Genomic DNA, 25877 nt, shown 5'->3' with positions numbered 1-25877 from the left:
TTTACAGCTTAATCTGAATCTGCTTGTGTTCTGCTTTCTGAATTCTAATCAATCATCAGAAGTCTTTAGTTATATTCAGTAGCCTAGATACAGTAACAAGGAATCCTGTTGACAAGCGACAGTGTCAAATTATGCTGCATGTCGTTATATTCTTGTTCAACTTACATGGTTGCTTTGTTGATGTTTTTGTCCAGACTGTGAGAGCGGTCTTTTCTGAAGCCTAAAAAAAATTCAGCTTTCCATAAGACCCTCTTATCTCATCAATTACATTTCTTTCATAAGTTATTATGCAGTCTATCTTGTTGTAACGTAGAAATGTGAAAGAAATCAGGTAGAAGATGTTTCCATGTGAGTGACATTGAATTACCAAAAAATATTTCTAAATCTTTTTGTGTTTCTGGCATAGTACTTGAATGACTAAGAAAATTTGATTAATTTAGCAAGAGTGATTCAAGGATATGGTTCCTCCAAATCCTACTCTCCACTGGGAGAAATGGATTCTGGAACCACTGACTCATATTTTTAGATTGATTAAACTCATTGATTAAACCAGTGCAATTGGAATACTTGTTACAATCATAGTTAAACTAAGGAATTTAGCCTCAAACTAATTCCTGTTTATTGTGCTGTCATGCTTACAAAAACTAGGAATATTTTATGCTTCTTGTAAATTGGAGAAAAAAAAGCTTGTTGGCACATTGGAGTCAGTGACAGAAGAGACAAATACGTTCAACTATTCACTTTTAACAGAAAATGTATTCACTTGTCTTTCTGTGGCTTGTGGCTGTTTACTTAATGTTCTGACATTACAAGTGTTGAAAGCGTCTGCTGCAAATAGAAAAACAAAATGACCAACCACCAGGATTCAGATTTTATTTTCTTTGTTAACAACTTAACACATGTCTCATAAATTACTTTTGCTCATCGGTACCCATGATGAAATGACAGTTACAACCTAATAACTACTTCAAAATGTCACATTTCAAGTACAGGAATCACTGTAACAACTCTGTCAAACTAGCCATTGCTGCCAAAAGTTCCTGTTCTGTGTGAATTGAGCAGTTCATTTTTTTTTATTTCTATACACAAAATCAGACCATTGTTTGTTATTACCTGATTCATGTGTATAATTTATTTCACCTAAGAATCATTTTAGGTGTAGAACCTTCATATATGTAATTGAACAAAACCAAGCCCCTACTCTGAACTTTAATGGGGTTTTCCTTTACTTTTTACCTAACTATTTTGGTGACTTAGCTCAGCTGTTTAGGTGAATATGTCTTTGCTGTTGATAAGAATAATTTCAGCTTTAACATTAACTATTTGTATCTTACAGTCTTATGTATCAAAGATTGAGGGGAGAGTAAATTTCCCATTCTCTGACATGACCAAGTTCTTAAACCTCTGTGTTGAAGGGACTGAATAGAAAGGATGGTTCCACTTGCTGTGGAATCTTGAAAAGAGGGACAACATTTTAGGATTGAGATAAGAAATTTTGTTACTCAATGGGTTGTGAATGTTTCGAATTCTGTACCTCAAACATTTGTGGATGCTCCATAATTGAGTAATGCTACTTAGCACATTCCAAACCCACAATTACAACTACCTGGAAGGTCAAGAACAGCAGATACGTGGGAGCACTACCACCCACAAGTTCCCTCCAAGTCACTCACCATCCAGCTTGGAAATATATCACTGTTTCTTCAGTGTTGCTGGATCAAAATCCTGAAACACTCTCCTTGACCCCTTATAGCAGTATAGCATTACAGCAAGTCGTCTGCTGCAGTTGAAAGAGGCAGCTCACCACCATCCCCTCGCAGGCAATTAGGGCAAGTAATAACTTCTGGCACAGCCACTGATGTCCACATCTCATGAATGAATAAAAAAGATTTTGATTCCAATAGACCAAAAATCTAAGGAGATCGGGTATGAGAAAGGAAGTGGAGTTGAGGCAGATAGTAAACTATGATCATATTGAATGCTGAAACTGGCTTAAGGAGCCATATGGTCTACTCCTATTTCTCATATTCTTATCAACAGGCTTAGCTGAGAACAGGGTTATTAATAACAACCATTTGTTAACAGAAGTACCAGTAAAGTGGTATCGGAAATTCAGTCTTAGAAATTCTAAAGCTATTTTTCCTTTCTTGTCCTGTAACTTGCATGAAGGTGGAGAAACGTACATGGTGGCATACACAATCATTTAAATTGCTTCTCCAGAGGTTCTAATTGCTCTGGTTTTCAAATCCATAATGTTTATCAGATATCATCTTTTGCAGATTTTTTTTTGCATATGATTTAAAGTTACAGCAGCTGTAACTTAAAAACATAAGCTTTTCCTTGAATAATGAAATACATCTTGTTAATTTTTTAATTTTCTGAATTAGACCATTTTGATTTGATCTGCAAAATTATAATTTGATCTGCGAATAGCAAGTTTGAAAATCATTTTTCATTGTTAGCTGGCATACTAACTATTGTTCATTTTATTATTTGGCAATCTTTATATTTTTGTTTTGCTTAAATTGTTCATTTTGAACTGATTTGGTCACAATACATTTACTAAGATATGTAGGTTTATAGATTTAATTCAATATACAATTATTAATTAAAAATTGCAGTCAATCTTGTATTACTTGTGGAAATTTCTTGGAAAATCCTTATTTTTAAACTGTTCTACAGATTGTACTAAAAAATTAGTTTAACTAATTCCAAATCCCAGAAAATAGTCACAAGGCTAAAACAAAATATGGAATTCTTTTAGATTGGTGGATTAAGTTTAGCAATCAGAAATAAAAAGAAATACTTTATTTATTAGGGCTTTCACTCAAGTATATACCTTTGGACCAACATTTCGTGCAGAAAACTCCCAAACCAGAAGACATTTAGCAGAGTTTTACATGGTAGAAGCAGAACTTGCCTTCACTGAAAGTTTGAAAGACATTATGGAGGTAATGATTCAACAGTTGTAAGATTGCACTGAATCACTGGCTTTTCTTTGACCTAAAACAGATATGCTTGGTTAATCTGTTAATAATGACATTATAATGTATATTTTAATAATATTTCTCACTCATCCTCATCCTGAAGAAGCAACAAATAATATTTTGAGCCTCATTTATTGCTATCCATTCATAGCTTTAGTAAATGACATAATTTGCCATAATGGGTTTTGCAATCTTACTTTTCAGTTCACCACCAAATTAATTCTCAACTACTCAAAGTGTAAATCACCATTTCCTGGTTAAAATGTTAAAAGTATGTTTCTTTAATATATATAACTTACAAGAGCATCCTGGTTATTGTGATACATGCAGAGAGAAGTGCAGTAGCTTGTTTTAAAACTCAAATTATTCACCTGCAGTTCTGTGCAGTCATTTTGTAACAGCTATGTTGCCCATCAGTCATTTACTAGTTACTCAATCAATGGTGCCTTATTTTTCTCAAAATTGAATACATCAGCTATGTAATTGTGATAAATTGATTTTGTGCATCTACCCCATTGTAGATTCCTCCACCCCACCCCTAATCTCCATCTTATTTCTCAACCACAAATCTACCCTGAACATTCATTTTATGTAAAACATTCATGTACTTTATAAGTTTTGCATAAAATGTCTGGCTCTGCATCTTTGATGATCGAACTTAATTTGCCAATTCAGCTAGTTCTATTCTCATGCCATACTAAGTGTCCTTATTTCAATTTAAAATATAAGTCTCAGGCCAACTCATCTATCCCTCAAACTGAATGTGAAATTCAATCACATTGTGATCACTGCTCCTGGAGCCACCTCCACTATCAGTTGATTAATTCCCCTTCCTTTATACTTGGTTTAGTGTAGCCTTCTCTCCTTCCATCTCCAGAATATGCTGTTCTAAAGAAGTATTCCAGAAATCATTTATGAGCTTCTCATCGAAGCTTCTTTTGCCTGTCTGATTTTTCTCGTCCATGTATAGCTTAAAATCCCTCACAATTATTGCCATGCTTTGCTGACAAGCTCCCTTCATTTCTTCCTTGTCTTCCATCCTACAATGTGATTTCTGTTAAGGATCCTCTACATCATGCCCACAATGACTTCTTGCTTTTATCATTTCTCACCTCAACCAAAAATGCTTTTACTTTTTTTTTTAATTAAAGTTGTGTCTTCCCTCTCTATTGTATTAATAAAATCATCAACAGATTCCATCTTGTCATTTTTCGTAACTTCCTTTCTTTCTCTAATGTCCTGTACTCTTCAGCATTCAAGTCTCATTTTGTTATCCTTCAGGCGTATTTCTGTAGAACATAAGACATAAGTGCAGAAGTGGGCCATTAGACTTATCAAGTCTGCTCTGCAACTCAATGAGATTGTGGTTGATCTAATAATTCTCAATTCCTCTTTCCTAATTTATCCCCATGATCTGACTGATTAATACTGTAATCTGCCTATCTCAGCTCTTTGTAGTATAAATGATCCAGCCTCAACAGTTCACTGCAGTAAAGAATTCTATACATTCACCACCCTCTGAGTGAAGAAATTCCTCCTCATCTCCGTTCTAACTGGGCAGCCCCTTATTTTGCGATTACGCCCTCTGGTCCTAGACTCTCCCACAAAGAAACAAACTTTTCCCATCTGCCCTGTCAAGTCTCCTAAGGACCTCTGCTGTTTCAATAAGGTCATCTCTTATTCTCATGAATTCCAGTGTGTCCAGGGCGAACCTACTTAACCTCTTCTCATAAGGTAATTTCTCCATACCCAAAATATCCAATGTCAGTATGCCTTTCCTTTGATAAGGGAATCAAACTGTTCATAATATTCTCGGCTTACTAGTGCCTTGTCTAATTTTTGCAAGTCTTCTATTGTTATATGCCATTCCATTTGAAATAAAGGTCAACATTCTGTTACCTTCCATTTTATCTGCTAAATTCGTATACTATCTTTTTGTGATTTCTGCAAGCGTACACCTAAATACCTCTGTGCTGCAGCTTTCTGCAATCTCTGCATTTAAATAATATTCAGCTCCTCCTCTTCGTGCCAAAGTAGGTGACCTCACATTTTCCAAAATTTTATTCCATCACTCAAGTTTTTGCTTACTCGCTAAAACTGTCTATATCCCTCTGCAAACTCTGAGCCATCCTCACTACTTGCCTTCTTACCTATTTTGTCCTCCGCAAACTTGGCTGATATACGTTCACTTCCCTCATCAAAGACATATGTATATAAAATAATTGTGGCCCAAGCACTGATCCCTGTGGTATTCAACTAGTTGGAGGTTGCCATTCCTGAAGATGGCCCCATTATCCAATTCTGTCTTCTATTAGGTAGCCAATTCCAAATCCATATTAATATACAACCCACAACACCATGGGTTTTTGTCTTATTAAATAGTCTTGCAAGTGGTACCTTATCAAATACCTTCTAAAAATCCAAACATATCCGATCCACAGGTATCCCTTTATTCTGCTTGTTACCTCCTCGAAGAATAATGAGTTTGTCAGGCATGATTTCCACTTCAAGAAGTCATGTGGCTGTGTTTAATCATTGTTTCTAAATGCTCGGCTATTGTACTTCTTTTAATAAACTCTAATATTTTCCCAACAGCAGATGTTAAACTAACTGGCCTATTGTTACCATTTTTTTTGTACCTCCCTTTTTGAACAAGAGTGTTACATTGGTACTTTCTAGTCATCCAGCACTTTTCCAGAATAAAGGATTCTTTAAGGATATTAACAGTGCATCCTATATTTCTACCACTTCTTCCTTTAATATACTCAAATGTACCCTATCAGGTTTCTCTTTCGTGGTAGTTATTGTATTAATTTTCTCTTTCCCCTCTTGCCCTGGTTATTTAGTATTTTTGGAATGCAATTAGACTTCTCCTGTAAAGACTACAAAATATTTTCTCTACCATTTTCTGCTTCCCCAAAATTAATTCATCCTCCATAGGACTTCTGTTCGCTTTACCCCTTTTCTTACTTTTATATATGTTTGAATATGCTCTTTCTGTCTATCTATCTTGATATTACTTGCAAGATACACTACTTCCTTAAATTCCTTTAGTTTCCTTGGATAGCATTTTCCAGACCCATAATTACTAACATTCAGGAGGACAAAGGTGATTGATGCTTGGAAGTACCAGCACTTGCAGGTTCTCCTCCAAGCCACTCATCATCCTGACTTGGAAATATATCATCATTCCTTCAATTTCTCTGGGTCAAAATCCAGGAAATCCCTTCCTGATAGCATTGAATGTATTTGTATCAAATGGACTGCAGAAGCTCATGAAAGCACCTTACCAGCACCTATGTGTGAGCAATATTTAGCCTGCAAAACCCATATCCATGATTGCTTTTTCTTTTAAACTCTTACTAACCTAGATAAGGTCAGCTCCGACAACACTCTAAGCTCAATAGCATCCAAGCTAAAGCAGTCTGCTTGATGGTCACTCCACTCACAACGTAAACATTCACTCCCATTGACTATCAAGACACAGTGGCAGCAATGTTCACCATCTGTAAGAGCACTACAGCAACTCAACAAGGCTTTTTTGATACCGCTTTTTGGATGGTGGATGCCAAGTGCTTGGAAGGGCAAGGGCAGCAGAGATGTAGTGTCACTACCTGCAAGTTCCACAACAAGCCATTTGCCTGTCATTATATTGCTATTCCTTCACTGTCGCTGGATCAAAATCCTGGAATTCCCTCTGAACAGTGCTGTGTATACTGAAACCACACACACTGTAACGGCGCCAAAAGATGTTTTGTCAAGAGCAGTTCGAGGTGGGCAACAATTGCTGGCCTAACCAGTGATGCTCACATTCTCTTTTTTAAAAAAAAAGTTAATCTAAAGTGATTTGGCAAACATTTTCACTTCTTAGTTTGTGCCAGTGTTTTTGTTTTGAGTAATTTTGTTCCTGAGCTTTATTTTCCTTTCCAACCTGCCACACAGTAATGCCTTGTCTGTGGCATTGTATATTGGTTTACTGAAACACAATGTCCTCCAGATAATTTTCAGATAAAGAAAAAAAATTCCTATAACAATACTTCAAATACTGTAGACTTTCACATTCATTCTGAAAACTTCTGAATCTGCTATTTGTAAATTTCACTCGAATTGTGTAATGCATAGCATGCTGATTTATTGTACTCACAATCCAGGGGTTGAGGGAGCTAGCCATTGAAATACACTTGCTTAAACCTGTAATAAAAAGCCAGTAACAATAATGATGACCATTACACTAAAGAAATGTAAAAAATGCATCTGGATTATTAGTAACTGTTAGAAAAGGAAATCTTATGTTCTTATCTAGCATTGTCTGTATGTAACTCCGGGCCCATTGTAATGTGGTTGACTCTTAGCTGACATCTGAAATGGCACTTGAGCCACTGAGTTGAATCAAAGCACACAACTTACTCCCATATTTTCATGGAAAATAAGTGCTGACTTTGGCAGCGTCGTCCACATCCCTTGAAAGAAAAGACTTTTATTTCCTCTAGTTGATTGATTTTAAGACTTGATTTCAGAAGAATTACATTATTGCCACTGGTTTTTATGTTATTTGATTTTTCCAGGTGATGGAGAATCTCTTCAAGATCACAACTTCGCATATTCTTTCAAACTGTTCAGATGATGTTGAACTCTTCCACAAATATATAGCTCCTGGACAAAAGGTTTTGTATATTCTGTCTCCAATCTTGTAGTTATACTTGATTAATCTTCAGCTTTTCTGCCGTGAGATTTACAGAAAGACACGCATAATCTAGCATCGAGAAACCATATATTTCTAGCAGTTTTTGAGCATCTATCTTGAAATTATGAAAATCTGATGAAGTAAAACTCCAAACTTCTAAAATCCATGAATACATGGCAGTTTTAACAAAGGGTGTCAAATCCAAAATATTTTCATATCCTTTGTCCACAGGTGCTGCTTGAACAGAACATTAGAATTTTCAGTTTTGGAAATTTCCATCCAAAATTTTGGACTTTTTTTCTTAGCTTTCTGAGTTTAGAATTTCTACCCCAGAAAGTTAAAGCATCAAGGATTAAGATATAAAAATGATATTGATTTTAATATAATATTCAAAACCTATCAATAAGTGTAATTCTTGCACATGAATACATGTTTTCTGTTTCTGTTTCTGCATTGATACGTTAAAAATTGCAGTATTTCGCTGGAAAAATCTAATTCCAACTGAAATGAAAGCAAATTAGTGTGAATGTTAGAAATAAGAAGTGAATGTTGAAAATGAGAGAAATTCTCAGTAGGCCATGTAGCACCTATAGGCTGAGAAATACAGTTAACTTATCAAGTCCATAAACTTTCATAAGAACTGCAAGATGTTAGAGATGATCAGCTTCTAACCAAAACACATCAGGGAATGACGAGAGGAGAATGAGTTGTGATATGGTTGCTCATTGCTCCCTCATTGATTCCAGCTTCGAGCAACTGTTTGTGTGGGGTTTGCACATTCTTCCCATGTCTGCATGGTTTTCCCTTGGGTGCTCTGGTTTCCTCCCACAGTCCAAAGGTGTGCAGTGTAGGTGGATTGACCATGCTAAATTGCCCATTGAATCCAGGGATGTGCAGGCTAGGTGGTTTAGATATGGGAAATGCAGGGCTAGAGGGGTAGGGTTGGGGGTGGGTCTGGATGGGATTTTCTTCAGAGGGATGGTGTGGACTCGATAGGCCAAATGGACTGCTTCCACACTGTGGGATTCTATAATTCTGAGAGTGATAAGAATGCAGCAGGGTCATTACATAACAGGACAAATTATCATGTAAGGCAAAAGATCATGAAAATATCTGCTTTTCTTCAGTTAAAAGCAAAATCCACGAGCTGGTGAGGAATTTTTTAGGGAAAGTTCCATGCTATCTTCCAGCCTTCAACAAAGGGATTAGTGGCTAATTTTGGAATCTTTACTCCTAGGAAAGGATGGAACAGATGCTGAAAAATTCATTTCAAGTGTAAGTGAATTCTTTCTCTTTTAAAAATTCTATGTATTTTTAATATGTGTGAATTTTTTACATGTTTTGTAGTGATATGTAGGTTTAGCATCCTATATTTCTACGTGGGAGGTTTTTTTTAAATGCATCTTTTTGTTTTTCACTTTTGATAATACACACGTAATGGGGTGGCACACTGTATAGCACAGTTGCCTCACAGTGCCAGGGACATGGGTTCCAATACAGCCTCAGGCTCAACTGTCTGCGTGGAATTTGCACATTCTTCCCAGGTCTGCATGTGTTTTTGCCTCGTGCTCCAATTTCCTCCCACAGTCCAAAGATAGCAGGTTGGGTGGATTAACAATGCTAAATTGTCCACTGCATCCAGGGTTGTGTAGGTTATGTGGATTAGACATGGGAAATGCAGGGTTACTGGGATAGGGTGGGAGAGTGGATCTGAGTGGGATGATCTTCGGAGGATCGGCACAGCCTCAATACAGTGGCCTGTATCTGCACTGTAAAGGTTCTATGATTTGTGATCATGTTAAGATTGCTTAAAGGAAATACATGTTGAAATAGCAGTCTAAATGGTTACAATGCCCTCTGAATTTGTTAATTTTAGTTAATCAAAATGTTTGGCAAATGTAACATCTTGTTTAATATAGTTGAAATGTAAATATATCTTTTAGGCTTTCCTATACTGAAGCAATTGACATTTTGCAGCGAAGCACAGAAATCTTCAAGTTTGAACCAAAGGTAAAGAAAGTATCTTGAAAATCGAATCATTTTATGAAATTGCAATATCATATTGGACATGTAATGTTTGGTGATATTAGGTGGCTTTTCTAGGCTACTTTATTGAAAATCTCGTTCCCAGCTGTTAACTATCAGTTCAAATACTTTTATAACAAACAGTGAAAACTTTTGGTTTTTTTTTTCAAATTGGTTCAAATTTTTAAAAATTACTTGTTCAAACTGCTCCATTTCAATTCCCCAAATTAATTCAGTATTGGTGACAAACTTTAAAGAAGTAATCCTTTGGCCACAATTTTAACCTTTGTAGATTACATGTTTTTCTTGTATATTTCTTCTATATTTTCAGCAAACTTGCTCTCATTTCTTTGCTTCTTCAACATGGATTTTGGAACCCAAATTATAACAAACTATCAAAAGTTATTGTTCACATTCCACATTCTTTACAGCTGAGTATCCCTACCTTTTTTGTCTTTGCTTTGAACCTTTTTAGCTTAAAAATGTGTTGCTGGAAAAGCGCAGCAGGTCAGGCAGCATCCATGGAACAGGAGAATCGATGTTTTGGGCATGAGCCCTTCTTCAGGAACCTTTTTTATTTCTGTGTCTAATCTTTGATATTTCTCTTCCTTTCTCAGACCACTTCTTTGTTTCTCTCAATTGCCTTTAGTACTATTTTTTCCATTTATTTTCATATCCAGACATTGAGGTGGTAAAAATTAAGACTGTTGGACAGTTTGTTAGCTATATTTCAAGCCTCACTAAACACAGGAGATCTTATATATCAGATCTTCTCAGAAATACAATCTCCAAATTCATATTCCCATGAGGAATCCTGTAAGAATGGAAAGTATATGGTGTGCAGTTAAGTCTATTTCCACAAGAGGTATTTCCTCAGTATATATTCTAGTAGAGTGGGCTTTACAACACAATCAATTTATTTGCCCCTTATTTAAGTGCTTTTATTTAATTCTAACCCATCTGCTTAAACACAGATGCGATCTGAAAAGGAACTAGTGGCAGTAATTTCTACAGTTTTGTACAATGTAAGAGGAAGTTCCACAGGGTTGGATTTAAATGCGCAATAGGTAATTGTGAATGTTGCCCTGATTTCTGAATGTTTTCTGGCCAATTTGCAATATTTGATCCCTTTAATTCAACGCAATGATATCCATCTATGCCATTGTGGTTGTTAACCAGCTCTTGACTTTGTCACGAACTGACATGCCAATAAACATCTCTGCTCAGATGTAAAGCAGTTTTCAGTGTTGAATTCCAGAGGCAACCTTCAATTTCTTGAATGACTTCCCATTATAATTGGAAAATGCTTGTGATAATTAATGGATTGTGCATTTGCATGTTTGTCACTGCACAATATTCTCTTTTAAGCTAGGTAAGGCTGATCAGTGTTTTTAGATAGAAAAAGATTGTAACTGTACATGTAGCTGAGTACGAGAAATTGTGTTATGATGAGAATTGAAATTTTATGAATGATAATGAATGTGTTCACTACCTATGATCAAGTGTAACAAATATTTTTACCTGCAACCAGGACAGTAAGACTTGTCAAATCTCTCAAATTTACATTACACAGCTGAATAGCATCAGAACTTGGCTCTTCTGTTGAATGAAGTGTGTCTGTTCAACTTCCTTATGTGTAGTTCTTTCTAATTGATGTTAAAGAGAAATACTTGCAAATCAGTACTGAAGGAAAGTTATTCTACCTAATTCTGTTTTAGTTTGGTTTCTGTTACTGAGCAATGGCTTCTTAAAAATAAAAATACAGTGATGTGCATAATTCCAAATAAAGAAATTCCTTTGCAAATAAATACTAAAATCATTGTGGCAATCATGGATATTTAAAAGCAAATCTAATGCATAATTTAAAAAGCACATAAATGTGCAGCATTCCAAATCCTTCATTTGTCATGAAACTGAAACAGTAATTTCATTAGAACGGCATGTTTGTCATTGTGATAATTTATAATGAGTAGGAGATAGTATCTGCAAGACATTTCAATTAGTAAGCAGGAAGCGGGTTTCTCAAATTTTGTATCAGCTGTAATGTATTTTGAAAGGCATCCTGACATACTTAATCAATTACTACTTGTGTCAAGCTGGAAAGCTTTCCTTAAAGCAAGTTAAAATGACAATGGAGTAACATTTGATTAAAAACAATGCTTCCAATTTTTTTTAACTTTTAAGTTAAAAGTACATTGCTATTTAATTGTTTGTTTTATTGAATAAAATTATATAAAAGCTCTATGCATTATTTTTTGAAAACCCTTGTACTTTGCATTGGTGGTAAAGTAAATATTGACTATCATCTTTTACAGTGGGGCTGTGACCTTCAGACTGAGCATGAGAATTATCTGGTACAGCACTGTGGAAATATCCCTGTTTTTGTGGTTAATTATCCTTATGACATCAAGCCCTTTTATGCCAGAGACAATCAAGATCACCCTCAGCATACAGTAAGCAGAAATTATATGATTTATGTATTGAACATTTTAAAATCTAACATCAGCTCATTAACTCATCTTCTGTGCTGATGGAAGACATAATGGCTTAAATCTACTCATCCTTCAGATTCTGACTGAATGTAGCCTTGTGCGCTGTTTGTTTACATTAGATTAGATTAGATTAGATTATTGTTCCCTACAGTGTGGAAACAGGCCCTTTGGCTCAACCAGTCCACACCGACCCTCCGAAGAGTAACCCACCCAGACCCATATCCCCTCTGACTAATGCACCTAACAGTATGGGCAATTCAGCATAGCCAGTTCACCTGACATGCGCATCTTTGGACTGTGGGAGGAAACTGGAGCACCCGGTGGAAACCCACGCAGACACTGGGAGAATGTGCAAACTCCACACAGACAGTTGCCCAAGGCTGGAATCGAACATGGGACTCTGGTGCTGTGAGGCAGCAGTGCCCACCACTGAGCCACCATGCCACCCAAACCAGAATGTGTTTTGTAACAATGGTTTAAACTAAATAACAATCTATTCTGTAAGGGTTTTGAGAAATGACCAAATGATTATACCACATTGCTACAAACACACTATGATGTAAGTATATATGCTACCTCTTAAAACAGCTTAAAAATAAGGGGTAGGCCATTTAGGACAGAGATGAGGAGAAACTTCTTCACCCAGAGTGGTGGGTGTGTGGAATGCTCTGCCCCAGAAGGCAGTGGAGGCCCAGTCTCTGGATTTGTTTAAGAAAGACTTGGATAGAGCTCTCTAGGATAGTGGAATCAAGGGTTATGGAAATAAGGCAGGAACAAGATACTGATTGAGGATGATCAGCCATGATCATAATGAATGGTGGTGCAGACTCGAAGGGCAAAATGGCCTACTCCTGCACCTATTGTCTATTGTCTACCTCCCTTTCATCTTCATTTTCATCTTTATACAAATAACTCCTCTTGTACAATTACCTGTCAATTTTTCACTGCATATTAAAGACTATTAAAAAGTATTTCTGTAAAGTATAAAGTAATTAAAGAAAACCTATCCCAAAATAATAATATGGACAATGTACATGTTTAAATTTGATACATTCTCCAAATTATTAAAAATAAAATGAAATGCAAATATACATTACCATGGTTAAATTATGTTACTATTTAAAAGAATGATCATTGTCCTATAAGTGCATCATGTAGAATGGTGAATGTTAACTAGAAGTTATAAAAATATTGCATTATATGAATGAATTACCTTATCAAATGTTTGTTGCTTTCCTCAATGTGTATTTTCTCAGCATTATTAAGTGATTTTTTTTTATATCAGGACATAATTATAGCATAGCTCATCAGAGAAGGTGGCAATTTGACCCATTTAGTCTCTGCTAGCTGTTGCATAGAATAACCCTTTGTCCCTCTTTCCACTGCTTCTCCATTTCCCTGAATTTTTTTTCTACTTTGATCAGTTACCCAATTCCTATTTGAAATCTTCCTTTGAGATGGTATCTATGACTCTCTCAGGTGCTGCTTTCCAAATCCTAGCTCTGATTGTGAGAGGTGTTTTTTCCAGTAAATCACCTTTAAATTTATGACTTCTTGTTATTAACTCTTCAGCCATTCAAAACCATTCTCTTTACTTGCCATATCTAAAGCTTTCCCTGATTTTAAATGTCTCTACAAGATTTCTTATAAGCTTTCTTTTCTGTCAGGAGAACAGCCTGTTTCACCAGTCTGTTTTTCCTTTGGGCATTATTGGTAAGGCTAGCATTTTTTTGTCCATTCCTAATTGCCCTTGATTGCTGTGAACTGCTACATTGAATCATTGTACTCTGTTTGGTGCTGATGCATTACCTGTGCAGTTGGGAAAAAAAATCCAGGGTTTTAAGCTAGCTACCATGATGTAACAGGGTTATATTTCCAAATTAGAGTGTTGTGTGATCTTGAAGGAGAACTTCACAATTTATCTTTTATCCTTGAAATGATTCTAACAAATCTCTTCTGTAAAAGCCAAAAGAACTGCAGATACTGTAAATCAGAAACACAAACAGAAATTGCTGTAAAAGCTTAGCAGGTCTGGCAGCATCTGTAGAGAGAAATTAAAGTTAACCCTTCAGGTCGAGAGACCTGTCCTCAGGATATAGGGTTCTGAGGAAGGATCACTTGACCCAAAATGTTAACTCTGATTTGTCTCCACAGATGCTGTCAAATCTCTTCTGTACCCTCTCCAAAGCCTTCATGTTCTTCTCAGATATGGTGACCAAGAGTTTGATTTTTACTTTTGTAATTAACATTGAGTGATCATTACAGGCAAATCGAATCATGTCCTTGTATGATGTCATAAGTCAATAATCCATACTTGGTAAATGCGAGATCAAGAGCAGGAACTTTTCACCTTCGTAACCAAGAGACACAGTGTTAAATTATAGTCTCTGTTAAATCAGCACATTTGAAAATCAAAGTTAAGCCCCCACTGGTTTGTGTAGCTGAGGTACTTAACTGAACCAGTTAAGCTATTAGAGTCTTTTTGAAGTGAGGAAATGGAAAATATATACAGAGTAGGGTAAAACACGATTTGATTTGTCACCTCAGCAGATGTTTGTGTGTATCTACCAGAAAGAATTTTATTTTGTAATGAATTTGGTGTTCAAAGAAGTAAATTTTACTTTTCCTCTCTGACAATACTGTAATGCTTCAAAAATTAGTGTGTCTTACAACTAATTATCTTTATATGACAAATTAGAAGATAGGAACTGTATGGATATTAGTGCTATGTCTGAACACAGATATTTTGATATCAGGGTGAGCATCAGCCAGCATTATTGTATCGTTCTCCTTTGGGAAAGTCACCAATATGAAACAATCATTTTACAAGTGTGTTACATGACCTGAAATTCACACCTGTGTATACTGCGGATGAGCTGCCTCCCAATTCTACATCATGTAACCCTATCAACATATCCTTCCTATCCTTTCTCCCCATGTACTTACCAAACTTCTCCTCAAGTAAATACAAAACATTCGCTTCAGTAACTCCATGTGGTAACAAGTTCCACTTTCCAAATTAGTATTTTCATTTACACAAGAGGGGAGGATGAAATTTGATTATATTAGGTAGGACAAGTGGAAGTGATCATGTAAAAAGTCAAATGATGCATTTAGTGGAATCGGTTGAAGTGAACATAGGGAGGCTCTTGTAGAAACTATGCTGCACAGAGGTTGTGATATAACTGAAATCTTTGCCATTGAGGTACAGTAGGTTTGCAGTACCCTGGACTTGGCAAGATTAGCTGGTGAAGGCTACAGAAAAGAAGAGGGGAAAGCTTCTGAAGGAATGAATGAACAAGGGCAATTAAAGTGATCATAAAACCATTTCCATCAAGTGTAGAATCTGGAATCAGCACATTGAAGGTAATAGATGAGTTTATTTTTCAATATCTGGATCCACAAGATGCTTTAGTATTTTTGCTATTTCTTATTTGTCAGTATCAAAGATCCTGAACCCAGGAGCCAGTGCATCAACCTCACTCGTTGGTTTTCATTGCTGTTTGGATATTCGTCATATTTATCTGAGAAATCTAGGCTTCAAAATGATTAGATCATGAATCAAGTTTATCATAGTCACAAAATCCATCAACTAAAAGGAATAACTGATTTAAACAACAACCTGTCGTGACTATGTTTTAGGATGCACAAACTGTCTCGACTTGTGAAACTGCTAATTCAGTCCAGGCTGATCACGCACATTTTCCCACTGATTAAAAAAATAATAATTTGTTACAATTTTTAAACCACAGACTGAACATTAGATTGCAGACACAGCAATAAGTGAACAAATTCTATAGAAAGTACCGCTATTAATAGTAAAATCTCATTCCCAACTGTGAGCTTGAATTAAGGAGACCACATTTTAATTTTAAGAAGCTGCTATAAGACAGATTGAGTTAAAAGCTCTGCCTGAATGTAAAAAATATAAGCAGAAACAGGCCATTTGGCCCCTTAAGTCTGCTTTTCCATGCACTAAGATCATAGATAATCTGTATTTTTCTGTCTCAAGTCCCTTGCGGATCAAGAATCTCTGTCCCATTATCGAAGAACCTCCCTTCCCCATCTTAAGTGGGAGATCACCTATTTTAAAGTTGTGCTTTTGGGTTCTAGATCCCTTTCATCACAGAAATCAACCTGTCCTAAAATGCCTATAGTGCAACCTTTCTTAAAATGCCTCTTAAACTAAGACCGAAACCATGTGCAATGCTCTAAGTACAGTTTCACAAAAGCCTTGACCAACTGTAGCAAGACTTTGTCTACTCTTACATTTCATCTCATTTGCAATCGAGGCTACTATCTATTTGCTTTCCTAATTGTGCACTGACATACTAACCTTCGCTGATTTATGCACAAGGACACCCTTTGTGTTGCAGTAGTCTGTGGTGTTCCTTGCCATTTAACTACTACTCGCTTTTCTATTCCCAGCATAGTGGACAACCTCATTATTTTCCTGTATGATGTTTCATCAACTGGTGTTTTGGCCACTTGACCTCTCTAGATGTATTGGTAGAATAAAATAATTGAAAATGTTATCATAATTTCAAATACTATATGTAATCTCTGCATTCTGTGGTATTATCTGATAGGTGGCAGCAGTTGATCTTCTGGTGCCTGGAATTGGAGAATTATGTGGTGGAAGCTTGAGGGAGGAGCGACTTGATCTACTGCAATCTCGCCTAAAAGAGTAAGCATTGATGTATAAGTAGTAAATACAGAAACAATGCCAGAAGTACATTTCTGACGACTCCTTTTATGAATTTTCTACAGCATCTGTGACTTAGTCACATATACTTACTCATTTAAGCTACTACTTAATGCACAGCCTAAGAGAAGGTTTTCAGTTCTGCTCAAGTTTGCTGACTGGAACATAAGACAGGATTTTTAAAAAATTCAAATATGACAAACAGTATGTTAATCCACAGTAATACAACATTTTCATTACTAGCTTTAAAATCAATAAAATGCAGGCATATGCAAGATCTCAGATATGAACATGTTTTGTATTTAGTTTTCTGTATGAAATATACATTTGTTCACCACCAGGTTTCCTCAAAACCTATGTCAGTTGTGTACCATCTTCTTTTACAGAAGAAGAAGCTATTACAATTCATCGTTTTATTTCCTTTCACTTGTACCACTGGAGTCTGATGTATACACACTTAGAAATGTGTGACTTCCATTATTATGGGATATATAAGTATTTTATATCTATATATCACTAACATACAAACAAGACTATAATGAGAGATAGTTGCATTTTCTTTTCTTAGCATTTAAATCAGTCGGAATTTACGAGAATGAAAATTACACCTCGAGTACTGTAATGTGTTATTTTTTGTCTAAGAATTATTTATAATATAGAATATTGTTGTACTTTCCTGACATTCCCTACATTAACTAGATTGTTTAATTGTGCAGAGTGTGTATTGAATTTGAACATGACTTTCTCCTCTGGCTTTTAAATTTGATAATGTTGGTCAATTTGAGTGAGCTGAGGGAGGGCCAGAGTTCCAGATTTACTTCTAGGGAATAAAACTGTCCAGGTGAATGAAGTAACAGTGGGTGACCATTCTGGTGACGGCAGTCATGATGCAGATAGGGTTAGCATTATTGTGGAAAGGGGCAAAAATAGAACAGAAGCAAAACTTCTAAAGTGGGGGGATGGCAAACTTTGAGAGATTAACTAGTAAATGTGGAGTGATTACACCTACTTGAAAAAGGAAAATCACTGGCAAATCAGTCAGGCATTCAAAAGCAAGAATTTTATGGGCACAGTGTAGATATGTCCTCACAAAAACGCCTGTACTGCATAAATTCTGCATAAATTCCCCTGCTTGCCCAGAAGCAGGCAGGGTAAGAGAAGAGAATCAAAAGTGACAATCTCAAAAAATCAAATACTGCACGGTGGCTCAGTGGTTAGCACTGCTGTCTCATAGCACCAGAGTCCCAGGTCGATTCCAGCCTCGGTCAACTGTCTCTTTGGAGTTTGCACGTTCTCCCCATGTCTGCATGGGTTTCCTCCGGGCACTCCGGTTTCCTCCCACATTCCAAAGATGTGCAGGTGAATTGACCATGCTAAATTGCCCATAGTGTTAGGTGCATTAGTCAGAGGGAAATGGGTCGGGGTGAACTATTCTTCCGAGGGTCGGTGTGGACTTGGTGGGCTGAAGGGCCTGTTTCCGCACTGTAGAGAATCTAATCTAATCTAATCTAAATGATTATAGAAAGTCCAGGTGTGGAGTGAGAAATGCAATTAGGAAAGGATAGAGGATTATAAAAGATATTAGCTGGTAAAGTTAAGGAACATCTAAAAAATCTTTTATCATTTAGAGCAAGAGGTTAATGAAAGAATGGTCTTTGCATATCAGAGATTTACTTCATAACTTGGGCAGGATTCTTCCTAAGTACTTTTGACTCTGTCCTCACAAAGGAATGGTGTGATGCAGAAATTACAGTTGAGTGTGAAATATTAGATGAAATAAGTATAATGAGAAGGAAAGTGGGAACTGACCTCTTGAAAGTGAATAAATCACCAGGGCTGATGATTTGTATTCTCGGCAATTGAAGGAAGCCAGGAGAGAAATAATGGATGTTCTGAGGATTAATGCATCCAACTGTGCATCCACTAGGCAGAGCACTGATGTATCCAATTCATGTATTTAATGAATCCACAATGTCTTCAATTGACGGTAATGTTTTGAATGGTAAAATAGTACTTTCAAGAGAAATATTTTGTCAAAGCATACACAAACTGCCCTCTCATCCTAATGCTGTTTAAACAGGATAACCTACAAGCAACTTCTGTACAAAAATTAAGTCTTCTTAGCCTTACAAAATTGAAAAATTGAAAGGTTCTCTATTTTATTTACCTAAACAAGTGCTAGAATGTGAGAGAGAAATTCTTGATTGTCGATCAACATGAGGGCAATCTTGTGTCTTCGAATTTTATTTCTTGATAAATAATAGGAAAACTGGAATAGAAGGAAACAGCATCAAATGGTCCTTTTAACTATGATAGTGACAGTAATGGTTTCTATTGGTGCAAGGTGATAGAAGGTTAGAATGGTGTTAGTGGAGTATTATTCATGAGGACTGTATTGAGCCAGCTATGAAAACTATCTTGAGAATTCTTTCAGAGGTTTATGAATATCCTACACTTGTCTGTTTTAGAAGTCTAGGAATAGATTACTGATAGAATCATAGAAACAGACCCTTTGGTTTAACTCCTCCTTGCTGACCAGGTTTCCCAAATTAAACTAGTTCCACTTATCTGCATTGGGCCCGTATTCCCTTTAAACCTTTACTATTCATGTGTCCAAATGTCTTTTAAATGTTGTAACTGTATCTGCTTAGAGCACTTCCTATGGTAGTCCGATCCAGATATATGCCACCTCAGTGTATAAAACGTTGCACTCCAGGTTCCTTTTTTAAATTTTACCCTCTCACTTAAACAGATGCTCTCTAGCTTTAAACTCCCCTGCTCTAAGGAAAAGACCTTTGCCATTCACCTTATCTATGCCCGTCATGATTTTATAAACAGGTAAAAAAAGTTCCAGCATCTCTAGCTTCTCCTTATAAGTCAAACACTCCAGTCCTGATAACATTCTTGTAAATCCTTTCTGCACCCTTTTCCACTTTAAAATCTTTCCTGTAGGAAAATGCGACCAGAACTGTATGCAGTACTCCAAACATGGTCTCACCAATGTCCTGTACAGCCATAACATGACATCCCAAGTCCTGTACTCAATGCTGCAATGAAGGAATGTGTGCCAAATGCCACCTTCATCCCTGATCTACCTGTGGTGCCACTTTTGGAGCACTATGTACCTGAACCCTTAGGTCTCTCTGTTAGACAACAGTCCTAGGGCCCTACCATTAACTGTATAAGTCCTGCCCTGGTTTGCCTTACCAAAATGTAATGCCTCACATGTATCTACATTTAAACTCCATATGCCTGTCTTTGGCCCATTGGCCGAGTTAATCAAGATTCCATTCTACTCTTATGTAACTTTCTTCACTGTTCACTATGCCACCAAATTTGGTGTCATCGCAAAAAGAACCTTGAGTAAGGGTGGAAGTACTAAATATTTTGATGAAGAGAAAAAGTTTCAAAGTAACCAGTGCAGATTTCAAGAAGGAAATCTATGATGTACATGGTCTTTTAGAAAAACTTTGGCAAGTGCCTATGAGACCATAAGATGTAGGATCATAATCAGGCTATTCAGTCCATTGACGCTGTTCTGTCATTCAACCATGGCTGATATGTTTCTCAGCCCCATTTTCCTGCCTTCTCCCTGTACCTCTCAATCCCCATATTAATCAAAAACCTATCTATCTCTGTCTCAAAGACACTTAATGACTCCATAATCTTCTGCGGCAGTGAGTTCCACAGATTAACCACCCTCTGAAGAAATTGCTTCGCTTCTCAGGTCTAATCATTCATCGCTTCACTCTGAGGCTGTGCCCTGGGTCCTTGTCTCCGCTACTAATGGAAACATCATCTATCCTATCCAGGCCTCTCACTAAGAAAGAAAAGAAAATTTACAGCCCAGGCACAGGCCCTTCGGCCCTCCAAGCCTGAGCCGATCCAAATGTACTGTCTAAACCTGTCGGTCAATTCCTAAGCATCTGTATCCCTGTGCTCCGCACCTACTTATGCATTTATCCAGACGCATCTTAAATGAATCTACCGTGCCTGCCTCTACCACCTCTGCTGGTAACCTGTTCCAAACACCCACAACCCTCTGTGTGAAGTACTTGTTGCGTGTATCCCTCTTAAACTTTCTACCTCTCACCTTGAAGTGTGATCTCTCGTTATTGAATCCTTCAGCCTGGAAAAAAGCTTGTCTCTATCCACCCTGTCTATACCCTTGATGATTTTATAAACCTCAATCAGGTCTCACCTCAATCTCCTTTTTCCTAATGAAAATAAACCTAACCTACTCAACCTTTCTTCAGAGCTAGCACCTTCCACACCAGGCAACATCCTCGTAAACCTTCTCTGCACCCTCTCCAAAGCGTCCACATCCTTTTGGTAATGTGGCAACCAGAACTGTGCACAGTATTCTAACAGCGGCCGAACCAATGTATTGTACAATTTTAACATAACTTGCCAGCTCTTATACTCAATACGCCGTTCAATTAAGGCAAGCATACTATATGCCTTCTTGACCACCCTATCCACCTGTGCAGCAACCTTCAGGGTACAATGGACCTGCACTCCCAGATCTCTCTGCCCATCAACTTTTACCCAACGCTCTTCCGTTCATTGTATAATTCGCTCTAGAATTAGTCTTGCCTAAATGCATCACCTCACATTTGTCTGGATTGAAAACCATCTGCCACTTTTCCACCCAACTCTCCAGACTATCTATCTCCACCTGTATTCTCTGATCATCCCTTATGCTTTCTGATCCTCCATCAATCTTTGTGTCATCTGCAAACTTGCTGATCATACCAACAGTGCCCTCTTCCAGATCATTTATGTATATCACAAACAACACAGTGGTCACCTTTCTCCATTTTGAGAAACTCCCTTCAACTACTACTCTCTGTCTCCTGTTGCTCAACCAGTTCTTTATCCACCTAGCTAGAACACCCTGTACGCCATATGACTTCACTTTCTACCATGGGGAACCTTATCAAACGCCTTACTAAAGTCCATGTATATGACATCAACAGTCCTTCCTTCATCTATCAACTTGGTCACTTCCTCAAAGAACTCTATTAAGTTGGTAAGGCACGATCTCCCCCGCACTAAACCATATTGCCTATCACTGATAAGCCCATTCTTTTCTAAATATAAATAGATCCTATCCCTCAGTACCATCTCCAGCAACTTTCTCACCACTGACATCAGCTTCGCTGGTCTGTAGATACCCGGAATGTCCCTACTACCCTTCTTGTACAGGGGGACAACATGAGCAATCCTCCAGTCCTCCGGCACCTCACTTGTATGTAAGGATGCCACAAAGATATCTGTCAGGGCCCCAGCTATTTCCCCTCTCGCCTCCCTCAATTGTCCACCTTAATAACCTCTGGCCTACCTAACACATCTTCCCTATTTATGTCAACGTGATCCAGACGAATCAAACTTCTATCTCAAATCTCAACACTCATCATGTTCCTCTCCTCAGTGAACACTGATGCAAAGTAATCATTCAGAATCTCACCCATTCTCTCAGGTTCAACACACAGCCTTCCTTCGTTATCCTTTAGTGGACCAATCCTTTCTCTAGTTACTCACTTACTTCTTATATAAGAATAAAATGCTTTGGGATTCTCCTTAATTCTGCTTGCTAAAGCTATTCCATGACCCCTTTTAGCCTGCTTGATTCCTCTTTTAAGACTTGTCCTACTCTTCCAATATTCTTCCAGGGCCCGTTCTGTTCTTAGCTGCCTAGACCTTATGTACGCTTCCCTTTTCCTCTTGGCTAGTCGTACAATTTCTCCTGTCATCCACAATTCATGAATCTTACCCTTCCAATCTTAGCCTTCAGCGGGACATGCCTATCCTGCACTATCTTTAACCTATCTTTTGAAAGCCGCCCACATCTCAAATGTGGAATTTCCTTCAAATAGTTGTGTCCAATCCACATTTCCGAGCTCCTGCCTAATTTTGATATAATTGGCCTTGGTCCAGTTTAGTACTCTTCCCTTAGGACCACTCTCTTCTTTATCGATGAGTATTCTAAAACTTATAGAATTGTAGTCACTGTTCCCAAGGAAATCCCCCACCGCCAACTTCTACCACCTATCCTGGCTTGTTCCCCAGTACCAGGTCCAATATGGCCCCTTCCTTCGTCGGACCATTGACATACTGCTCTAGAAAACTCTCCTGGACGCTTCTTACAATTTCTACCCCATCCAGACCTCTGACACAATGTGTATCCCAGTCTGTTGGGAAAATTAAAATCTCCCATCACCACTATCCTTTTGCCTCTACATCTTTCCATAATCTGTTTACCTACTTGTTCTTCTACCTCACGCTCACTGTTGGGAGGTCTGTAATACAGCCCTAATAGTGTAACTGCACTTTTCTTACTTCTCAGCTCCACCCATAGTACCTCACTACCCAAGATCTCCACAGTGTGCTCCTTTAGCACAGCTGTGATATCGTCCTTGACCAGCAATGCTACTTCACCCCCCCCCCCCCCCCCTTTTATTTCCCTCCCTGTCCTGTCTGAAGTGTCTATATCCTGGAACATTTAATTGCCAATCATCATGCCCTTCCTTCAACCAAGTCTCTGTAATTGCAATAACGTCATACTCCCAAGCACCAATCCAAGCCCTAAGTTCACCTGCCTTACACACTGTACTCCTTGCATTAAAGTAGATGCTTTTCAGGCTACCGGTTTTTTTTGCACTCACCTGCTCCCTGCCTACTCTTCCCTTTACTAATGCTATCTTCATGATTCTTATCGTCTCCACTCTCTACCTCGCTGCCTACTTGCTTTATCTTCTGGTTCCCAGTCCCCGGCCACATTAGTTTAAAACCTCCCCAACAGCAGTAGCAAAAACTCCCCCAAGGACATTGGTTCCGCTCTGGTACAGATGTAGACCGTCCATTTTGTAATAGTCCCACCTTCCCCAGAACCGGTCCCAATGTCCAACAAATCTGAACTCCTCCCTCCTACACCATCTCTCAAGCCACATGTTCATCCTGCCTATTTTTTCATTTCTACGCTGGCTAGCACGTGGCACTGGTCGTAATCCTGAGATCACTACCTTTGAGGTCCTCCTCTTTAACTTCTCTCCTAGCTCCCTGAATTCTTCTTTCAGGACTTCATCTCGTTTTCTACTTAGATTGTTGGTGCCTATTTGCACGAAGACAACTGACTGTTCACCCTCCCCTTTTATAATGCTGTGCTGTCGATCAGTGACATCCCTGACCCGAGCACTGGGAGGCAACATGCAATCCGGGAGTTCCATCTTCAGCCACAGAACTGCCTATCTACGCCCCTCACAATAGAATCCCCTACAACTATGGCCCTATGAGTCTTTTTCCTGCCCTTCTGAACAGCAGTGCCTGCCACAGTGCCATGATCTTGACAACTGCTGTCCTCCCCTGGTGAGCCATCTCCCCCAACAGTATCCAAAATGGTATACCTGTTCTGGAGGGAGATGACCACAGTAGGCACCTGCACTGCCTTCCTACTCTTTTTCTGCCTTTTGGTCACCCATTCACTGTCTCCCTCAGCAATTCTAACCTGCGGTGTGACTCGTTCACCAAACGTGCTACCCACAACCACCTCAGCATCGAGGATGTTCCACAGTGAGTCCATCCGCAGCTCCAGAGCCATCATGCAATCAAACAAGAGCTGCAGCTGGACACACTTCTTGTAAGTGTAAGAGTCAGGAATGTCAGACGTGTTCCTAAGCTCCCACATCAAGCAAGAGACACATGCCACGCGTCTGAGGTCCCCTGCCATTGTAAGCTTAGCTTTATATGAACTAACTAAAACCAAACAATGCATTTAAATATATGAAAAAGAAAGATCAAGAAAAAAATAAAAGCCTTACCTTAGAGTCTTTTTCTTCCGGTTAGAGGAGGGGGGCAGGAGGGAGATACTACACGTGTAATATCTCGGGTTTAGCCACTGCCCAAATATAAATTAATCCATAAACTTGCCGGCAGCCCTCGCTTCACTCCACCTTCTCTCCTCGCTGCTCTGTCAAAAGTTTTGAAAGTTTCAATGAAGTCCCAACTCCTGCTTCTAAACTCCATAGAGTACAGACTCAGTCATCAAGCATTGCTCATATGATAAGCACTTCATTGTTGGGACCATTCTTGTGATCATCCACTGGACCTCCACTATGGCCAGCACATTCTTCCTTAGATACGAGCCCCAAAGCTGTGCACTATATTCCATATGCAGTCTGACCAGAGCCTTGTACAGCCTCAGCAGTACATCCTGCTTTATATTCTAGCTCTCTCAAAATGAGCATTGCCTTCCTAACTGTTAATTGAACCTGCATGTTAACCTTAAGAGAGTCCTAAGTCCCTTTGTACTTCAGATTTCCAAGACCTTTCTCATTTAGAAAATAGTCAATGCCTCCTCTTCCTACCTAAGTGCATTGCCTCTCAATTTTCCAGATTGTGTTCCATATGCCACTTCTTTGCCTACTCTCCTAGCCTGTTCAAGACCGTGTGCGGCCTCTTCACTCCCTTAACACCATGTATCTCTTCTATCCCGCCTATCTTTTGTGTCATCTACAAAAGTAGCAACAATACCCTCAGATCCTTCATCCAGATCGTTAATGGAATACGTGAATGCTTTGTGATCCCAACACTGACCACTGTGGAACTCCATTAGTCACTGACTACCATCCTGGAACCCCTTTAGCCCCCACTCTCTGCCTTGTGCCAGTAATCCAATCCGCTATCCTTGCCTGTACCCTGCCCCTAACACCATGGACACTTATATTAGCAGCCACCTGTGCAGCATCTTGTCAAAGACTTTCTGGAAATCCAAATTGATTACACTTACTGGTTCTCCTTTGTCTAACTTGCTCATTGCTTCTTCAAGGAATTCTAATAGAATTGTCAGGCATGACCTCCCTTCGATGAAGCCGTTGCCAACTCATCCTTATTTTACCATGTGCTTCCAAGCACTCCACAATCTCTTACTTAAAAATGAACACTAAATTTTTACCAATGACTGATATTGAGCTAGCCAGCCTATA

General features: G+C 38.2%; 1 protein-coding gene across 6 annotated transcripts in view; it reads left to right on the top strand.

Moving 5' to 3' along the window:
- Positions 1-25877, top strand: part of nars2 (asparaginyl-tRNA synthetase 2, mitochondrial) — an 86529-nt gene that overhangs the window by 45769 nt on the left and 14883 nt on the right. For 4 of the 6 annotated variants that reach the window (XM_072577668.1, XM_072577666.1, XM_072577667.1 and 1 more), the window contains 6 exons: positions 2819-2951; positions 7553-7651; positions 8909-8946; positions 9615-9681; positions 12012-12149; positions 16778-16875. In XM_072577668.1, coding sequence (XP_072433769.1) covers positions 2819-2951; positions 7553-7651; positions 8909-8946; positions 9615-9681; positions 12012-12149; positions 16778-16875 — 573 coding nt within the window. Of the gene's footprint in view, positions 1-2818; positions 2952-7552; positions 7652-8908; positions 8947-9614; positions 9682-12011; positions 12150-15393; positions 15555-16777; positions 16876-25877 lie in introns of those variants that run through there. The other 2 variants (XR_011961530.1, XM_072577669.1) reach the window with 2 other exon arrangements.

Source organism: Chiloscyllium punctatum, chromosome 9, assembly GCF_047496795.1.
Source record: "Chiloscyllium punctatum isolate Juve2018m chromosome 9, sChiPun1.3, whole genome shotgun sequence".
Lineage (NCBI taxonomy): Eukaryota > Metazoa > Chordata > Chondrichthyes > Orectolobiformes > Hemiscylliidae > Chiloscyllium > Chiloscyllium punctatum.
Note: the sequence above shows the minus strand (reverse complement) of the source record. Positions and strands in the feature narration are given on the sequence as shown.